Source organism: Theropithecus gelada, chromosome 14, assembly GCF_003255815.1.
Source record: "Theropithecus gelada isolate Dixy chromosome 14, Tgel_1.0, whole genome shotgun sequence".
Classification (NCBI taxonomy): Eukaryota; Metazoa; Chordata; class Mammalia; order Primates; family Cercopithecidae; genus Theropithecus; species Theropithecus gelada.
The window spans coordinates 63,258,997-63,276,219 of NC_037682.1; the positions used below are offsets into that span (position 1 = coordinate 63,258,997).

The 17,223-nt window shown below is 46.3% G+C and overlaps 2 protein-coding genes across 6 annotated transcripts in view; both read right to left on the bottom strand.

Moving 5' to 3' along the window:
• The window catches only part of RRM1 (ribonucleotide reductase catalytic subunit M1), a 46,326-nt gene extending 39,322 nt beyond the window's left edge, over window positions 1-7,004 (bottom strand). For all 3 annotated transcript variants that reach the window (XM_025358556.1, XM_025358555.1, XM_025358554.1), the window contains exon 1: window positions 6,100-7,004. Coding sequence is in view for 2 of the 3 variants with exons in the window: in XM_025358555.1 (XP_025214340.1) it covers window positions 6,100-6,118 (19 nt within the window). In the remaining variant the exon portion in view is untranslated. The remainder of the gene's footprint in view (window positions 1-6,099) is intronic.
• A 919-nt stretch (window positions 7,005-7,923) lies between these two features.
• Window positions 7,924-17,223, bottom strand: part of STIM1 (stromal interaction molecule 1) — a 226,913-nt gene continuing 217,613 nt past the window's right edge. The window contains exons 11-13 of one of the 3 annotated variants that reach the window (XM_025356488.1): window positions 14,606-14,672; window positions 12,403-12,439; window positions 7,924-9,838 (exon numbers count right to left, since the gene is read on the bottom strand). In XM_025356488.1, the coding sequence (XP_025212273.1) occupies window positions 9,794-9,838; window positions 12,403-12,439; window positions 14,606-14,672 (149 nt within the window). In that variant the 3' untranslated portion in view covers window positions 7,924-9,793. Of the gene's footprint in view, window positions 9,839-12,402; window positions 12,440-14,287; window positions 14,673-17,223 lie in introns of all 3 variants that reach the window. The other 2 variants (XM_025356487.1, XM_025356486.1) reach the window with 2 other exon arrangements.

Below are 17,223 nucleotides of genomic sequence, written 5' to 3' on the forward strand. Positions count from 1 at the left end.
AAAAACAAAAAACAAAAAATCCACAGAATCCTATACAACCGGTCCTGTGCACCCACCTCCCAATTTCACCTCCAACTCTCCCACCTTCCTTCCTATTCTACCTTGACAACCTGGCCTTCTTGCTATAGATCTCCTTTAGGTCTTTTGCTCAATGTCATCACCTTCTCAATGAGGCTTTCCCTGATGATTCCATTTTAAATTGCAATGCCCCAAATAGGGCCCTTGCTCTTCTTATCTCCCTTCCCCTTCTGTGCTTTTTCTCCATAGCGCTTATCCCATCTGACATACTATATATTTTACCTAATATTTTTCATGATTTTGGACTTAGATTATATCTTTGTCCTTCTAGACAAAAGTCTTACTACTCTTAGTTTAACCTCAAATAGTAGCTCATCCGACCTTTATTTATTCTTACCAGGAATAGTGAATATATCAAACCACCAAACAGCCTTAACCCTAGGCAAGCCACAAAACATAATCAGTCATTTCACAGATCTTCATTTGTAGAAAGGGGTTAATTATTATATCTATTCTACTTGCCTCACCAGTTTACTGTGACAATAAAATGAGATAAGGTAAAAAGTGCTTTTGTTGTAACAACTTTGGCATAGTTACAACTATGATACCTCATTATAAAATAAAGCTGCTCCTATGGGGAAAAAAATCACAGTATGTGATACACAATAGGCACTCAATAAATATTAGTGTCTCACACTGATTTAGTTTTTGTCTCCTTTGTGCACCCACAATCCATTGTAACTATAGGCTGAGTATCCTTAATCCAAAATTCCAAAATCCAAAACACTCCAAAATCCAAAACTTTTTCAATGCCAACACAATGTTCAAAGAAAATGTTCCTTGGCCCATTTCAGATTTTGGATTTTCTGATTAGGGATGCCCAACTGGTAAGTATAATGCGAATATTCCAAAATCTGAAACAAATCCAAAATCTGAAACACTTCTGGGCCCAAGCATTTTGGATAAGGGATACTCCAAAATGAGTATCCAATGGTTACTCAAAAATGAGTATTGGTAACCAATAAGAAACATGTTAAATATATTTACATTTGGCCCTCTCATTCACATCTGTATTCTCAAATTTAGTGCCTAGAACAAGGCAAGTTCTCAAACATTTGATGAAGAATAAATGAACAATAAGACATCACTATTAAACCATTATCACTAGAACAAGTTGCTTTTTCTTCTACACTGATGTATTAGCCCTTCTCTTTCTGATCACCATTGTGATAATTTTCTGATTAGGCTCACATTTGCAGCATTTAACTCTGGAACAGGGTAAATTAACTGGCTGGCACTGGGACTGAAACCTCCGTGCTCTGGCAATTGGAAAACTAAGCAGGCAGGTAACCACAAAGCAACATTAGTGTTCTGCAATTATACATGGAGTGGCGGGGGAAAGCAACTTAGCAAAAAGAAAATTCTGCAACTGCCAGAAGTTCTGAAGTCAATCAGGAAACTGACAAAAAAAAAAAAGTGCATTGGTAATTAATCTTAACTCACACGTGAGAATAGTAGGCAGACTAAAGATCTAAAGGTCCAATGACACGCGGTTCTCTATTCTGTCATTCCACTTGGTTAGTTTTTCAAGCCAGATGTCGATTTTATCACATCAGTAATCCCTGCTTCTCACTGCCTACATTATCCTCTTCTCTCAAGCAAAGTCTTTCTTAGTTTGGCCTCAGATCTCTTCTACTGTTCCCTGTGAAATGTAAGTCCCAAGAAGGCTTCCCATTCCCATATCCACATCATTGCTTATACCGTACTCTGCCTAAAAGTTCCTCTTCCACATTTCCATACATCTAACTCCTGAGGCAGGCGGATCACCTGAGGTCAGGAGTTCGAGACCAGTCTAGCCAACATGGTGAAACCCCATCTCTACTAAAAATACAAAAAAAACACAATGAGCTGGGTATGCTGGCAGGTGCCTGTAATCCCAGCTACTCGGGAGACTGAGGCAGGAGAATTGCCTGAACCCGGGAAGCAGAGGTGGCAGTAAGCTGAGATCACACCACTGCACTCCAGCCTGGGCGACAGAGCGAGACTCCATCTCAAAAAATAAAAAATAAAACAAAAAATCCTCTAGCATACTAGTGTGATTTCCTCTTGACTATAAACTGTCTTTCATTTTTCTCTCTTCAGGAAGATGTCCCTAATCCTGTAAGACCAAGGATGCGTGCCTTTTCCACAAGATACAAACTTTGTAATTTCCTCTGCCGAGAATGTTTAGGCCACAGATCTCACATAACTAGCTCTTAGTACTATTTAGGGTTCAGCTCAAATGTTGGCTTCTCAGAGAAGCCTTTCCTGGCTACCTAATCCAAGGTTATTTTCTCATTCATCTTTATCACATGATCCTGTTTTACTATCATCTCATTAATCAGTATCTGAAATTAACTGATTATTATGTTTACTTATTTCTTATATACACTTACCACTCCCACCCACACCAAGTTGTAAACTCAATGAGAAATGTAATTTAGCTTTGTTCACTGCAGAATCTCTAATGCCTACAACAGCTCCTAGCACAAAGAGATGCTGAATAAATGCTTTATGAATAACTGAATGAATGGCCTCTACTGCCTATACTTTACCTCTCAGAGTATTTATCATATCTTATCATATTACTTCTTTATTTGTCTATCTTTCTCAATTGATTGTAGGATCTTTGGAAGCTGGAACCATGTCTGCCTACTCATCACAGGAATCCCAGTACACAGCACAGTATCCACACACAGAGTTGTAAAATAATATAGCAGGCTGTGAATGGAATAGGAAGGAAGGAAGGAAGGAAGGAAGGAAGGAAGGAAGGAGGAAAGAAGGGGGGAGGAAGGGAGGGATAGGGAAATAATCTGGAATAAAAGAAAGATTAGAGTGCAAATGGATGCTTTCGAAGACATTATTTCGTAAACTTTTGTATCATTTTATGTGTATCCACATATATACACGTATGTCTGTAAAACATTTTGTTTTTTACTGCGAGTTACAATCCAAAGTTTTGAAAATACTACACTAAATTCCAAAACAGTTTACAACTCAGTCAGCTACTTTGTCATTTACTGCAATGGTTCTCAGTGTTTATTTTTTTAACCATAATCTCCTTGAGGAATGATATTCTCCCATTAGGAAAAACAGCTCAAGATAGCAGATGAAAAAAACTCATCTACTATTCTCTTCTAACAATTTTCATATGGATTGTTCCTAAATCCCTAACAATTTTAAGTTCTTTAAAGACAGAGCTGCCTTCTCCATTACTGCCCTCACAGTGTTTAGCAAGACATTAGCACATTCAGTAGGTACTTGAAAGTCAACTTCCAGTTGCCCTTCTGAATAATTATATTAAAAATAACAAACCCTAGCTGGGCATGGTGGTGCACATCTGTAGTCCCAGCTACTGAGGAGGCTGAGGCAGGAGAATCTCTTGAACCCAGGAGGCAGAGACTGCAGTTGAGTTGAGATCATGCCACTGCACTCCAGCCTGGGTGACAGAGCAAGACCCCATCTCAAAAAAAAAAAAAGAAAAAATTAACAAAAACTATAGGAGTTAGTCTGATATTTCACTGACATGCCAAAAATAAGAGGAGACAAAAAAAGTCCAGAAAACCAAAAACCCTATGCATATTAAAAAAACATAAAAATAAAATATAGAAACATAGAAATATAAAAAAAATAAAGAAAGAAATCTAAGTACATGTTGTACATTAACAAGTGTTGCTGAATGCTACAACGGCAGAATCTACAGCATGAACCATCTGGATCAAATTATGCTCTATGAAGGAATGAGAAACAAAATAAGCTCTGCTTTTTAGTTAGTTGTAGCTAGCACTTTTTTTTTTTGGAGACAGGGTGTCACTCTGTCGCCCAGACTGGAGTGCAATGGCACAATTTCAGCAACCTCTGCCTCCCAGGCTCAAGCAATTCTCCTGCCTCGGCCTCCTGAATAGCTGGGATTACAGGCGCAAACCACTACCCTCCAGCTAACTTTTGTATTTTTAGTAGAGACGGTTCCACCATGTTGGCCAGGCTAGTCTCAAACTCCACACCTCAAATGATCCACCGGCCTTGGCCTCCCGAAGTGCTGGGATTACAGGTGTGAGCCACCACTCCCGGCCAAAGTAGCACTTTTTAAACAGTATTTAGAAGTAGACTCAAAATGTTAAAAATTCAACACAGAGTTGAATTTTATCCATTCTGGTCATCTAAGTCCATACATTTTCAATTTATCTTTGTTACTAACTTATCATAAACCATCCTAAACATCTCTCCCATATCTAATGATTTAAAAAATAGATGCTCAAGCCAGGTGCGGTGGCTCCCAGCACTGTAATCCAAGCACTTTGGGAGGCTGAAGTGGGAGGATTGCTTGAGCCCAGGAGTTCAAGACCAGCCTGGGCAGCATAGCGAGACCTCGTCTCTAAAAAAAAACTAATAAATAATAATGTAAAAAAATAAAAATACAAAAATAGATGCTTAGCTCTCACTCTTAGGAATGGATCAATAAAAGATTTTGCTCTTTGGTCAGCTAAAATGGGAGCTAGGAAAATTCAGAGAATGATGTTCTCAAGATACCAAAAACAAGAAGGGCCACCACTGTCCACCCTTCCAACTCTTGTCTGTAGTTAAACCAATCTGGACATTGGCTGTAGTTAAACCAAATCAACTACCTGCTTATTCGCAGCACTCATCATGTCCTACATTTTGATACAATTATTTTCTTTCATTCTTTAAGAATCTATTCACGTCAGGTCCTGTGCTAAATGTGAGCAGAAAAGTCTCCATCTTGCTTGTATTCCCAGCACTTTGGGAAGCCAAGGAAGGGAGGATGGCTTGAGGCCAGCAGTTCAAAGCCAGCCTGGGAAACACAGCAAGACTCCTTCACTACCAGAAATTTTAAAAAATTAGCCACCCATGGTGGTGCATGCCTATAGTCCTAGCTACTTGAGAGGCTGAGGCAAGAGCATCACTTGAGCCCAGGACTTCAAGGTTACAGTGAGCTATGATTACACCACTGCACTCCATCCTGGGTGACAGAGCAAAACTCTGTCTCAAACAAATCTCCATCTTTGATATGTTCACAGCCTAGAGGACAAAACAGAAACAACCAGTCGATCAACCAGTATTTACCAAGTGCCTACAATTTTGAAATAATTGTATTGCTTTAACAAAGGCAAGTAGGTTCAACTCAAAACTTGTTCATACATATCTCATGTGGCTGTTAAAAGTATGTTGCTCTTGTTTTTCCAACCCGATTAAGCCTATTCCCAAGGCAGGGACTGTCTCCTCTTATAATCTCACAAAGCCAAGCAAAGGACTGGGCACAAAGCAGGGACTCGGCAAGTCTAATGAAAAGGAACTGTTGAGAAAGAATACAAGTTCCCGACTCTTCCCAGTCCCCATCTTGTCAGAAGATGTCTCAACCAACCTTCTCTGACTCAGTATCTCTTGCCATGAAGGGAAAGGAACTCCAGGATGCTGTCTGTCTGGGATCTGTTTTTTCCACCCCACACTCCTATCCTCACTCCACACTCCTATCCTCACCCCACAAAAGAGATCAGTAAACTGACAAGTGGCTATGTAGGGTAAAGAGTCCCCCTCCTTCTTTCCCAGCTGCCCCCCCCACCCGGTGCCTAAGACAGCTCACCAACCCCACGGTTTTCCAAATCAAACTGTGTTGTCAGCTATGGGTGACTTTGGGTCAGTCGCCGAAACCTCGCTCTGAGCTTCAGTTTCCTCATCTGTAAAGTGGAGCTAATAATCTCTCTCTCGGAGGCTTGTAGAGACGAATAAAATCGTGCCTGGAAAGTGCTCGGCAGTCACTACTCGATACAGGGCGTTATCCTTTTGAAAGGCGGCAGGATGACAAAGCCGAGGGGGCGCAGCCTGAAGGCCCGAAGGAGGTTCGGGGCAGGCTGACTGAAGACAGAAGGCCGAGCGAGCTGACAGGGCGGAAGGCCGCGGCGGGAAAGGCGGGAAAGGCGGGAAGCAGCGGAGGCGGGCGGGCGGGCGGGTTGGGCATCAGCTCCGGCGGCGGCAGCCCGCGTCCCCTCACCTCCCTTCTCGCCCACGTCGTTGCCCCCTCACCTCGCTTGATCACATGCATCGCAGCTAGTGGATGAGGCTCTGAAGGATCGGAGACTGGACTGCGGCTCTAAAGCGCCGGCGGGATCAAGAAGGTGACAGAGTAGGAAGGGTTAGGTTGCAGGCGCTGGTCAAGGACAGAAACTGGAGTTGGAGCCAGACAGCACTTTCTCCAGAGCAGAGGCGCAACAATCCAAATCCCCTTCCCGCGCCCGCCACCCGTGACGCACAAAGGGGTGCGACGCGGTTCGAATGACGTTAGTCGACGCTGCGGCCCACGCCTGGGGTAGGCTTCGCAGACTAGTTCAGGCGCCTTGTAGCCGCCATGTTGAGTCTGGGCAAGACACAGAAGACTACGCCTCTCCCATGGGCCCCGTTGGAGGTGGACATGCCCGGCGGAAACGCTGCTCTCCTGCCGCCATGTTTTGTGTGGGCAAGCCGAATTTGGACGCCTTGGGGCCCTGGCGTAACACCTAGAGCCTGCTAGGTCAGGCGCCGCCCTTGTCGCCTGCGTGTCTCCGCCGGAGGAAAGGCGGTTCACTTATTTTGTTGCTTTTGAAATAACAAAACCTAACTGGCCGGAACGTTTTTCTTGCTTTGACATTTATTGTAATAATCCTAACACTGCCGTCCGCTGTGGGCTCAAGCCTAGGCTCCACAGCCGTGGGCAGCTTGGAGCCCCAGGGCTTTCAGATCGGCCAGAAGACTGGCACTCAGGAACTGGAAGAAAACCGCGCAAGGCCAATGGCGTTTGGATTTTATCCTGACGCAAATCAGATCCCTGAGAGAATTTTAAGCAGGGCAGGGTCAGTACACATTTGCTTCTGGGGTTCTTCAGTGGATGGTAGCAGAGAAAGGGTATTTGCCTTGTGGAGGTAGGATGGACTTGGTGACTTAAAGTGGAGAATAAGAATAGATGAGAACCCTAATATGCAAGGCTGGTGTAGAAGCTTCTGATTGGGGCTACCCAAAGCGATCTTTATGAAATTTCATCTGTGGCATCTTTTCCCTAAAGCCTTTTCGTTGGTTTCTCACTACCCTCCAGAAGCTGCCCAAGCTTCCTGTGAAGTAATTTGAAAAATCATGGAAAGTCATAAGTGAGCCTGTAATCGCAGCATCTTGGGGGGCTAAGGCGGGAGTATCATGTGAGACCAGGGGTTGAGATAAGCCTGGGCAACATAGCGAGACCCCCATCTCTACAAAAAATAGAAAAATTAGGACAGCGCGGTGCCTCACTTCTGTAATCCCAGCACTTTGGGAGGCTGAGGTAGGCAGATCACGAGGTCAGGAGTTCGAGACCAGCCTAACCAACATGGTGAAACCCTGTCTCTACTAAAAATACAAAAAGTAGCCAGGCATGGTGGCACGCACCTGTAATCCCAGCTACTCAGGAGGCTGAGGCAGGAGAATCGCTTGAACCCAGGAGGCAGAGGTTGCAGTGAGCCAAGATCACACCATTGCACTCTAGCCTGGGCAAGAGAGCAAGACTCCGTCTCAAAAAACACGAAAAAGAAAAATTAAATAGATGTTTTTTAAAAGTCATAAATGAAGTTATAGGATAGATAGGGTCAAGTTTACCCAGACATAGGGTTTCCCAATTTAGCAAATAAAAATGTGTCCCAGACACTCCATGAGAGAAAATTATACTTTAAAAACTGTTTATCTGAAGTTCAGATTTAACTGGTCGCCCTGCATGTATCTGGTAACCCTGCCCACAGAGCTTCTGGGTATGTGCATTCAAGTTTCATTTTCCCTAGGCAAAGGAAAGATAGTCTCTTCATCCCGTCATGCCACAGCACAGAGAACACAATGAGAGTCAAAGCCAGCAGGGGTTAAAATCTCCTACATGCTTTATTGGAGTCTTATGAAATAACACAGAAAACCCCATTTGAGGGTGTCCAGGGGGTACAAGGCAGTCTGCAACCTAGCACCCTCCTAAGACCAGCCCCAGGTGCACCCACCCTAGGCCCAAAATAGGATCCCAGGATAAAGGCATGGCAGGGAGTGGGGCAGAGGGAAAACACCTTTACAGCCATAGCAAAAACAGGTAAGGGAGAGAGTTGTATAGAGGGTGGGAAGGGTGGGGGGAAGTGGTCACACAGCCACCTTCACCTATACCATCTTCCTTAGCCACCCCTCCCCCAAACTGGTTGTGTCCTTTTTGAGCCTCTGGCCAAGGCTACAAAGTAACATGAAAATGGGATCTAACAAGGGGAATATGCAGCATAGGCACTTGGGAAATTCAGGAGATTTTTTTCCTTTTAACTTGTTTGTCTTTTGGTTCAAAAATATGACAGCATCCTTGCCCAACAACTCCAGGGCTCCATAAGAGCCCTGTATCATGGCTGTGGCTCCCCGGGCCAGGGGAGCCACTTGTCCTGAGCCCCAGGAGTATTGATGCTTGGGGAGCTTTGGGGCAGCACCTCTTAGAGACAAACCCTCCTGCAGTGTGGGGGAGCAGGGGTAAGAGGGAGGCAGGTGTGGGTGGGAGAAGAGAGAAAAAGTGACTGCCTTATAACCTACAGTTCTGGCATCCACTCATGCTCCAATGAAGAGAGGCCTCTTCCAACCCATCCCCAAGCCTCTCTTTAAAAGTCTCTGGTGGGTTGTTCTCTGAGAATTGGTTTCACTCCCCCATGGACTCCTGGAAGCCTGAGTGAGATCTAGGATGAGGTTCCTTCTGACCCACAACAATACCAAAGAACAAATCCCAAAGATTAGGCCCTGGCCCCAGTCTGGAGCAAACAGAACCACTGTGAGTGGGGTGGAACGGATCTGAGGCAAACATGTCAGAAGTTACTCCTCCTATCTTCCCTGTAACTGCTAGGGGAAGCTGGGGAGTGGTGGGAGGGAGGAGCCTGAAAGCAAGAGACAGAAACAAGAAACCAAACCTCAAAACTGGGACAGCAGAGACAGAAGCTGAACCCCAGAGGTGGAGCTGGGAGCTGAGGGAACAGCAACTAAGACATGCACTGAAGTGGAGAGGGAGTGACAACAGCAGCCCATGGTTGGGAGGGAGGCAGGGCAGGCAGGCCATGGTGGTCAGTTAATAAATAATAATGAAGGACCCAAGGATGTACAGTGCAGGTATATACAGTGCCCAGACCCCTGGACCAGCCCTTCCCATGCCCCACTCTTGGGGCCAGTTATCTTGAAGGGAGGGAGGGAAGGAGAGGCAGAAGACCCAGGGAAGGACAAGCTGTCCCATTACTGCCACCCCCATCCTGCCTACTTCTTAAGAGGCTTCTTAAAGATTTTGAGGGGAAACTTCTTCCGGCCTGGGCTGGAGTCTGTCTCCTCGCCAATAGAGCCATTATCCTCCTCAGCCACAGCCTTCTTGCCAGCCAGGTGGGGAATGCGTGTGTTTCGGCTGGCTTGCAGGGCTCGGCTGTCCCCAACTGGAGATGGCGTGTCTGGGTCTGGGGAACTGGGGCTGTGAGAACGGGAAGAATCCAAATGTGGAGAGCCACCAGGTGGGGCTGAGGGGCTCAGCTCCATTAGGCTGTGGGCCTTGTCCAGCCCATGGTTCAGCGCCAGTAATGCCTTGGCCAGGGCAGGGCTGTCAGGCAGTTTCTCCATCAGAGACCCTGGGTGGACCCCCTCGATCAGCCGGTGGCTGCCATTGGAAGTCATGGCATTGAGAGCCTCGTCTGCGGCACGGCTCATCTGAGGAGGTTTGGGGGCCACACGCTGGCGGTCACTCATGTGGAGGGAGGACTCCGAATCGGAATGGGTCAAATCCCTGCAAGACATGGGGCAGAGAGGAAGAAAGGGACATATATTGGATGGGGTGATGGTGGAAAGGTGAAGAGGAGAAAGGGACAACACAAGAAGACAAGGACAGGGTAGGAAAATGGGGATAGAGCGGCAGGAGAGAGAAATAGGATGAACAGGCAGGTGGGAAGGAGAGAGGAAAGAGGAATAGACAGAAGTTGAGCAGCCGTAAGTATAGGATAAAAGAGGAGGCAGGAGGAGGGAATGAGGATAGATTGGAAAAGAGACAGGGAAAGGAGAGTAGAATTGTAGAGGAAGAAAAGCAAAAGGATAAGCAGGTAGAAAGAAGGGCCAAGAGAGAAAGACAAGAAAGGGAAAAGTGATGGGGAGAGAAGAGAGACAAGAAACAAAAACAAAAAATGCCATCATCTGTCTGGCAAATGGTTTTCCAATACCTGGGCTCCACAACTGGTGAATGCTCTGGCTCTGAACTGGTGCAACCATAGGCTTAAATTCCACAGGTATCCTCCTCAATAAAATCTCTGCCTTCTCATAGCTGGCTAGATTTCCTGGGACTCAATCTTAAGCTAACACAGAACCCACATACTGCTCCGGGTCACCATTTTCCATGCCTTCCTCCCCCACTTACTCCTGTCACACCTTAGGATATTATCCAGTCTGGGTCAGGCCCCAAGGAACAGGGCACATGCAGTCAGTGGACCTGACCCAGGCTGGGGATGAGAAGGTTAGAACAGCCTTGCAAAAAATCCTTCAGTCACCCCAAAAGGCCAGGATGCTGCCTCTTCTAACCATCTCACAGGATTCAAAGGAGGTCATAGATAGGTATTGCAGAGTTCAAACCAAAGTCTGTGGTGCGGCAGGAAGGGTGGGGTCTCTTACAGACCTCTGCTGACAGGGAGAACGTAGGGAGGCATAGAAAGACAGGATGTTGGCCTTTAAAGAGCAATGGTTCAGAAGAGTTCTGGACTCTTCTGTGTGACCTTGGACAAGTCATCTAAACTTGCTAGTTCTTAACTTTGGCCCAGTGAAGATAATACCAATTCAATTTATCTTACAAGACTGTTTGGAGGATCAAATATGCTGGCAAAGCACTTGGAAATGTAGAAATTATTGTGGGAATGAAGATGATGAGGCCTGCCAAGCTGAAAGGCCTATGTAAGGGCCGGTCACAAGAGGCTTCTTTGCAAGGCTGAGTTATGGAGACATGCCACCACACATTGGACATGCACACACACAGGCTAGTCTAGGAACTTGAGACCCTTTAAGGAGCTGGTGGTTCCTAAGCCATGAATCAATTCCAGATGCCACTCCTCCTGCTCTACAGACAAAAAGGTAGATATGGAGGTGCTCTCTCTGCCAATCCTGAATCCTCCTTCTGCCTTCCTAGAGGCCTGAGAACTTCAGCAAAAGCAGAGAAGAGAGCTAAGGGAAATGTTTAAACATCTGCTAGCCAAAAGGGAAGAGTCATGAGTGGGAAAGGAGACCACCATAGGACCTAGAAAGAAAGAGGCTGAGGGTCAGAAGTTAGGGAGGGTACCAGGCCCCTGAAACAGGCAAAAGCAGGGGGTTGACTCATAGCTATTGTAGACTTAATTCTCAGTAGGAAGCAAATAACTAAGTAGCCACCCCATGGGCCAGTACCTTCCTGGACTCAGCAGGCAGCAGAGAACAAGTCCAGCTCAGCTTCCATTCTACAAATATTGTTTTAGCCACATATTCTAGTATTTACAAATATTCAGTCTCATATTTGGTTTCATATATCTGACACTGTCCTTGCTTCTTGTTTGGTTTCATATATCTGACACTGTCCTTGTTTCCCAAAGCCCCAAGATGATCCTCTCCATATGTTGCCTTCTCCAAACACTATTATAAACCAAGGAGCAAGGTGCCAAGGAAGTTTTGGGGAGCAATCACACTGAGAAAAGGGGTCCTCTAAGCTGAGGAAGTGAAGATCCTGGGATCCTACCCTCTCTAACACCAAGGAGGAGAAATCAGGAGGTTAGGGCCTTCCCAGCCTCACTTCTCCTGGACCACACCCCTATTTGGTCTTGATTCCTATCCATCTTTTTATTTATTTATTGACAGGGTCTTGCTCTGTCGCCCAGGCTGGAGTGCAATGGCGTGATCTTGGCTCACTGCAGCCTCGACCTCCCAGGCTCAAGTGATCCTTCTGCCTGAGCCTCCCGTGTAGCTGGGACCACAGGCATCTGCCACCATGCCCAACTAAATTTTTTATTTTGTAGAGACAGGGTCTCACTTTGTTTCCAAGGCTGGTCTGAAACTCCTGGGCTTAAACAGTCCTCCCCTCTTGGCCTCCCAAAGTGCTAGGATTACAGGCGTGAGCCACTGCACCCAGCCTGATTCCTGTCCTTCTATGCCTCCCTCATCAACTAAAAGTTTAGACTGCCAAAGCAAGATAAGAACCTGGGAGGAAGCCCAGGGAGATATAGGAGGGAAAAGGCCCAGCATGAGGCAGGCTCACCTTCCCTCCCTGAATCACTGAGAACAATCAGGCCAGGGGTCCCTCCCCAAAGGCTGGGCTGCCTCGGACTCCCATCCCAAGCTACTGACCTTACTAGAGAGCCTGTTTGCCTTTAGAGATGATCCTCTGGTGCATGGTGCAAAAGAAAATTAAGTAGTGAACAGGCCAGGTGGATACAGGTACCTCTCCGCCCTTCCTCCCCACTGCCCTCAGCTTAAACCTTGGAGCATGGAATTCACAGCATCCCCTAGTTTCCCCAACCCAATTTGATCCTCTCCATCTGTATTGGAAGGAGCAGTCTCCCTTCCTAGGCTTTTGGATGAAAATGAGAATGAGAATGGATATGAGTGGCTCTGCTGAGTAATAATCCTAGTAAGGGCAATCCCTTTGTGCAAGAGAAAGGAACAGCCCTCGAGCATAACTATCCAGAGGTTTAAGGGGCAGAGTTGAATAAATGGGTATCCAGAGTGAGATAGAACTAAAAAAAAGCAACAGAGTAAACAGACTGCCGCCCAGAGGCCAGGACTGGGCTGTGGTCACCACTTCAGAGATGAGAAGTACTTCCAGAGGGGAAGGACTTTCTGAGTGTCTCCTAAGCTTGTTCCAGGCAATGTCAAGGCTACTACCTCTGATCCTAGTCTACCATCTTAGGTATTAGCAAGAAAAGTCCCTGCAGCTGCCAGACAAAGCTGTGGAAGAAAAAACTTTCACCAATTATTTTCCAGTATACTTTTTGAGACCTTGTAAAAAGACAAAAATACCCAACGGAGTATTCTGGAATGGAAAGCCAAGTTCTAATCTGTCTCTGCTCTCAACTAGCTGTCAGACCTGGAGGGAATTACCCTTTTAGAACCTGAACTTACTATTCTAAAAATGTATATTTTAATTCCTGCCCCACCTATAAACTCTTCTTGTCCAAAACCCCAAAACCTATGTCCCCTGTCTTGGTTCCCTAATTTCATGAAGGATGCTATGCCCATTCAGTCACTCAAGCTATAAACCTGAGTGTCATACTAGATTCTCCCTTTCCTTCACCACTGTAGCCAGTTACCAAATTCATCATGTCTTTTTATCCCAAGGCCTCATTACCTCCCCTAGTGGTCTACTGGAATGTGTTCCAAATTCCTGTAGTCTTCCGCTTCCTTCCTTCACACAGCCACTAAACTGTTATTTCTAAAATGCAAATGTGACTGATTCATATTCTCTTAGAAACCCTTTTGTAGTTTTCCATCTCCTAAAGCCTTTTCCATCTCCTAAAGGCCAAAACCCTTTCCTTTCAGAGCCTTCATCATTTTAGCCTCAGCTGTTTCTCCTTCCCACCAACACATATCCAGTGTTCTAACCACAAATATACCGTATTCTCTTGAATCTCCATGTCTCTGCACACAGTGTTTCCTCTGCCTAGAATACTCTTTCTCCTTTCCCTTCACACAGGATGTTAGCACAAATTCATCTCTTTGGTGAAGCATTCCACCCAGGTACACACTGTTAGTCACTCCTTCCTCAACACCCCCATAGCACTTAATAAATTTCCCCATAATTATTTATATATCTCTCTCAAACAAGATTGTAGTTCTTGATGGCGGGGATTGTGTCTTATCACCAGTGAACCCCTATGCCCGGCAGAGCCTGGCACAGAGTAGGCATTAGTAAATGCTTGTTGAAGGAGTGAAGGAAGTGAGGGCCCAAGTGAGAACTAATGTGAAAGTGCATAGTTTAGGCAAAAGTGCTATAGGGTCATGAGGGAAGAAAGTCGTTACTCATTTTTAGAGTCAGCAAACCCCAAACACAGAAGGGGAGAAAGTAGGCTGACCTTAAAAAGGAATCCCAGAGCTGGGAACAAACAGGATAAGAAGAAGATTCCCCACTGCACACACCCCCAGAGTTGATCAAGCAGCAGCTGGCAGGCAGAAACCAAGGTAAAAGCAGCAGAAAGGGAAGGAAGGGAAGAAAGAGAAGAGAGACAGCTGATACCCCAAGCTCTCTGAATGCCCAGGCATCACAGCGGTGCTGTCAGAAGGGGGTGTGTCAGGGTAGGGCTCCGTCTGGAGGAAATAGGAAGTGCTGTGGTGGTAATAAACAGGGTGGACATGGACGGTGGTGATGGTGGTGGTGGTGGTGGTGGTAGTGGTGATGGTGGTGGTAGAAGAGGAGCAAGAAGCAGCAGCAGAGGCAGATGGAGAGCTCGTCCCGTAGCCTTCAGAACTGAAAGACTGTCCAGATGAAAGGCTGCGCATTCGCCGCAGAGACACCCGGCTTGTCAAGAAGTGGCCAGCCTCGCCCTCTACCAACCTCTGAGATCCTAGGCCATGCTGTGGCTCCGTCAGGCGCTGCCGAACACTGCTCTGCAGGCTAGGGGCTGCAAGAAGAATGAAGAAAGTGTCAGGAGGGGCTAGCCCACTTTGGGCTGGCAGGTAAAGAGGTGCCCATGAATAAATGCTTGCTGGAGACCACCCTGGGCCTCTAATGCCAATTGGGAGGATGGGGCACCTCCTCCCAGAAACCTCCCACCAGGGGTCCTAAAAGGCTGGGAAATTGAAGATGAGGTGCCCGGGTCAGTTTTAGTGGCAATTCCAATAGAAGGAGACCTATGGCCAATGTCACTATAAAGGGAAGTGGCAAGGCAGTTAGTGAGTAGACACAGGCAAGGAAGGGTAGGATAGGGGCTTGGGACAAGGTCCGGGAGAGTACTAAGAACCAGCCTTTTCAGAAAGCCAACCTCAGGAAATAATTCACAGCATAGACAAGGACTTATACATAAACATGTTCACCATTAATAATTGAATGAGAAGTAAACATAATTGTTTACTTTTTATTAATAGCTGTATGAAAGTAAACATAAAGAATGAACAATGGGAAAATGATAATATATCCAGTTTCTGGGATACTATAGAGCTATTAAAAATGATGCTTATAAAAAGACTTTAAGAAAATAGGAAAAATGCCTATTAAAATGTTCAGAGGGGAAAAAGGATACAGAATTATATGTACTAGCCTTGAGCTCTGGAATACCAAACACTAGAGTTTGAAACCAGGACTTTCACTTCTAGTTGTGACCTTGAGCAGCTGACTTCCCCATTTTAACTCCTAATTTCTAAAATCCTGCAGGGTTCTTCTGAGACTTCACAATAAGGTCTTTAAGGCACCTGTTTCAGGTTATGGCACTCAATAAATGGTAGTGGCTATCATTATCTTAACCACATAAAAAGTTTCACAGACAAAAGAGTGACAGAGAAGGTGCTCAAATATGGTGGGACTATGGATGCTTTTTATGCTAATGTTCACTCTTTTTCACTTTCCAATAAGCACATAAACAACAAAGAACCAGCTCTTGGATCAGGCTGCAAATCAGGGTCCTGGAGATAATGGCCACCATGCCCAGTGAAGGGACACATGGGCACCAAGTAACTTAGGAATATGCTAGTGCATCCCCCCCTTGGGCTCACTCCCAGCTAAAAGAGAGTACAGACCTTTCTTCTTTCTCCCCTACCCTGATAGATAGGCTTCTCTGCTTTCTCCCTAAAGATGAGAGAAAGGGCCTCTTACAAGGGTGAGAGAAGCCTTGGAAGGGCCATCAGGGAGAGAGCATAGTTCCATAGTGATAGAGAGTTCAGGAGGCAGGGCTTCTATGCTGGTAGCTTTCAAGGTATGAAAGAGAGGCTGAAGAGGATGACAAAGTCTGGAATAGAAGGGGAAGGGGGAGAAAGAAGGGGGAAACTGGGAAGAAAAGGGAGAAACAAGAAAAAGAGAAAAGAAAGGGATGATTTTTCCTTCCCTCTTTCCCTCCCAGTCCAGCTGGAAGAAGGGCTACCAGGTTATCTGCATAGCTGAGCTAAAGGGAGAAGCCTAAGGCTTCCATTACCAGGGGTGTTCTCTAACCAGCTCTTGCCAAGCAGGCTGATTCTTCTTACCCCCGAACTCCTCCCTGTAGTTAGTAGGGACAGTGCTGAGGGGATAGAGGGAACAGGCAGGGGCATGAAGCAGGCAGGAGAAGGGACCCATGGGGTAGGAGTGTTGATTTAGTCCCAAAAGTTGGAAAAACAAAATGCCCCAAAGGGGCTCCTCAAACCGGGGTATTTCCAGAGGGACTGATCATCTGAGCCGGCGGATGTAGAGCAGAGAGAGCGGTCACTGAACCTACGCCCCATCAGCCAGGCAGCATCTAGGGTCAATAGCCAGGCCAAAAAAGGAGAATAGAATCTGATTTATGGAGGCTTTGGCCTGCCATCAATGTAATAAAGGAAGGACTGGGGGCAGGGATTGGGTAGCTCAGAGCTAATTAAGGTCCCTCCCAGCCTGGAGAACACAGAAGACTTCAGATCAACAAGTCAGGATCAAGCTCTGCCTGTCAGTGATCCTGTCCTTGTTAAGCCTTTGATTAAAGGCCTAACAAGTTATCAGATCAGAAGAACCAAGAGGCTTGGCCAGGGGCAAAGTATTATTGACAAAATTACAAATAAATTCTGTCTGGAGTGGGAATCCAGCCTTATTGAAGAATGTGAAAGTAAGCCCCTAACCCTGCCCCAGACTTCTGCCCTCCCCCGTACTGGCAGAATATGGGCCTAGGGCAATAGCTTTACCATAAGGGCTATTCTACTTACTTAAAATAGCATCTGATCCGGCCGGGCGCGGTGGCTCAAGCCTGTAATCCCAGCACTTTGGGAGGCCGAGACGGGCGGATCACAAGGTCAGGAGATCGAGACCATCCTGGCTAACCCGGTGAAACCCCGTCTCTACTAAAAAATACAAAAAAACTAGCCGGGCGAGGTGGCGGGCGCCTGTAGTCCCAGCTACTCTGGAGGCTGAGGCAGGAGAATGGCGTGAACCCGGGAGGCGGAGCTTGCAGTGAGCTGAGATCCCGCCACTGCACTCCAGCCTGGGCGACAGAGCGAGACTCCGTCTCAAAAAAA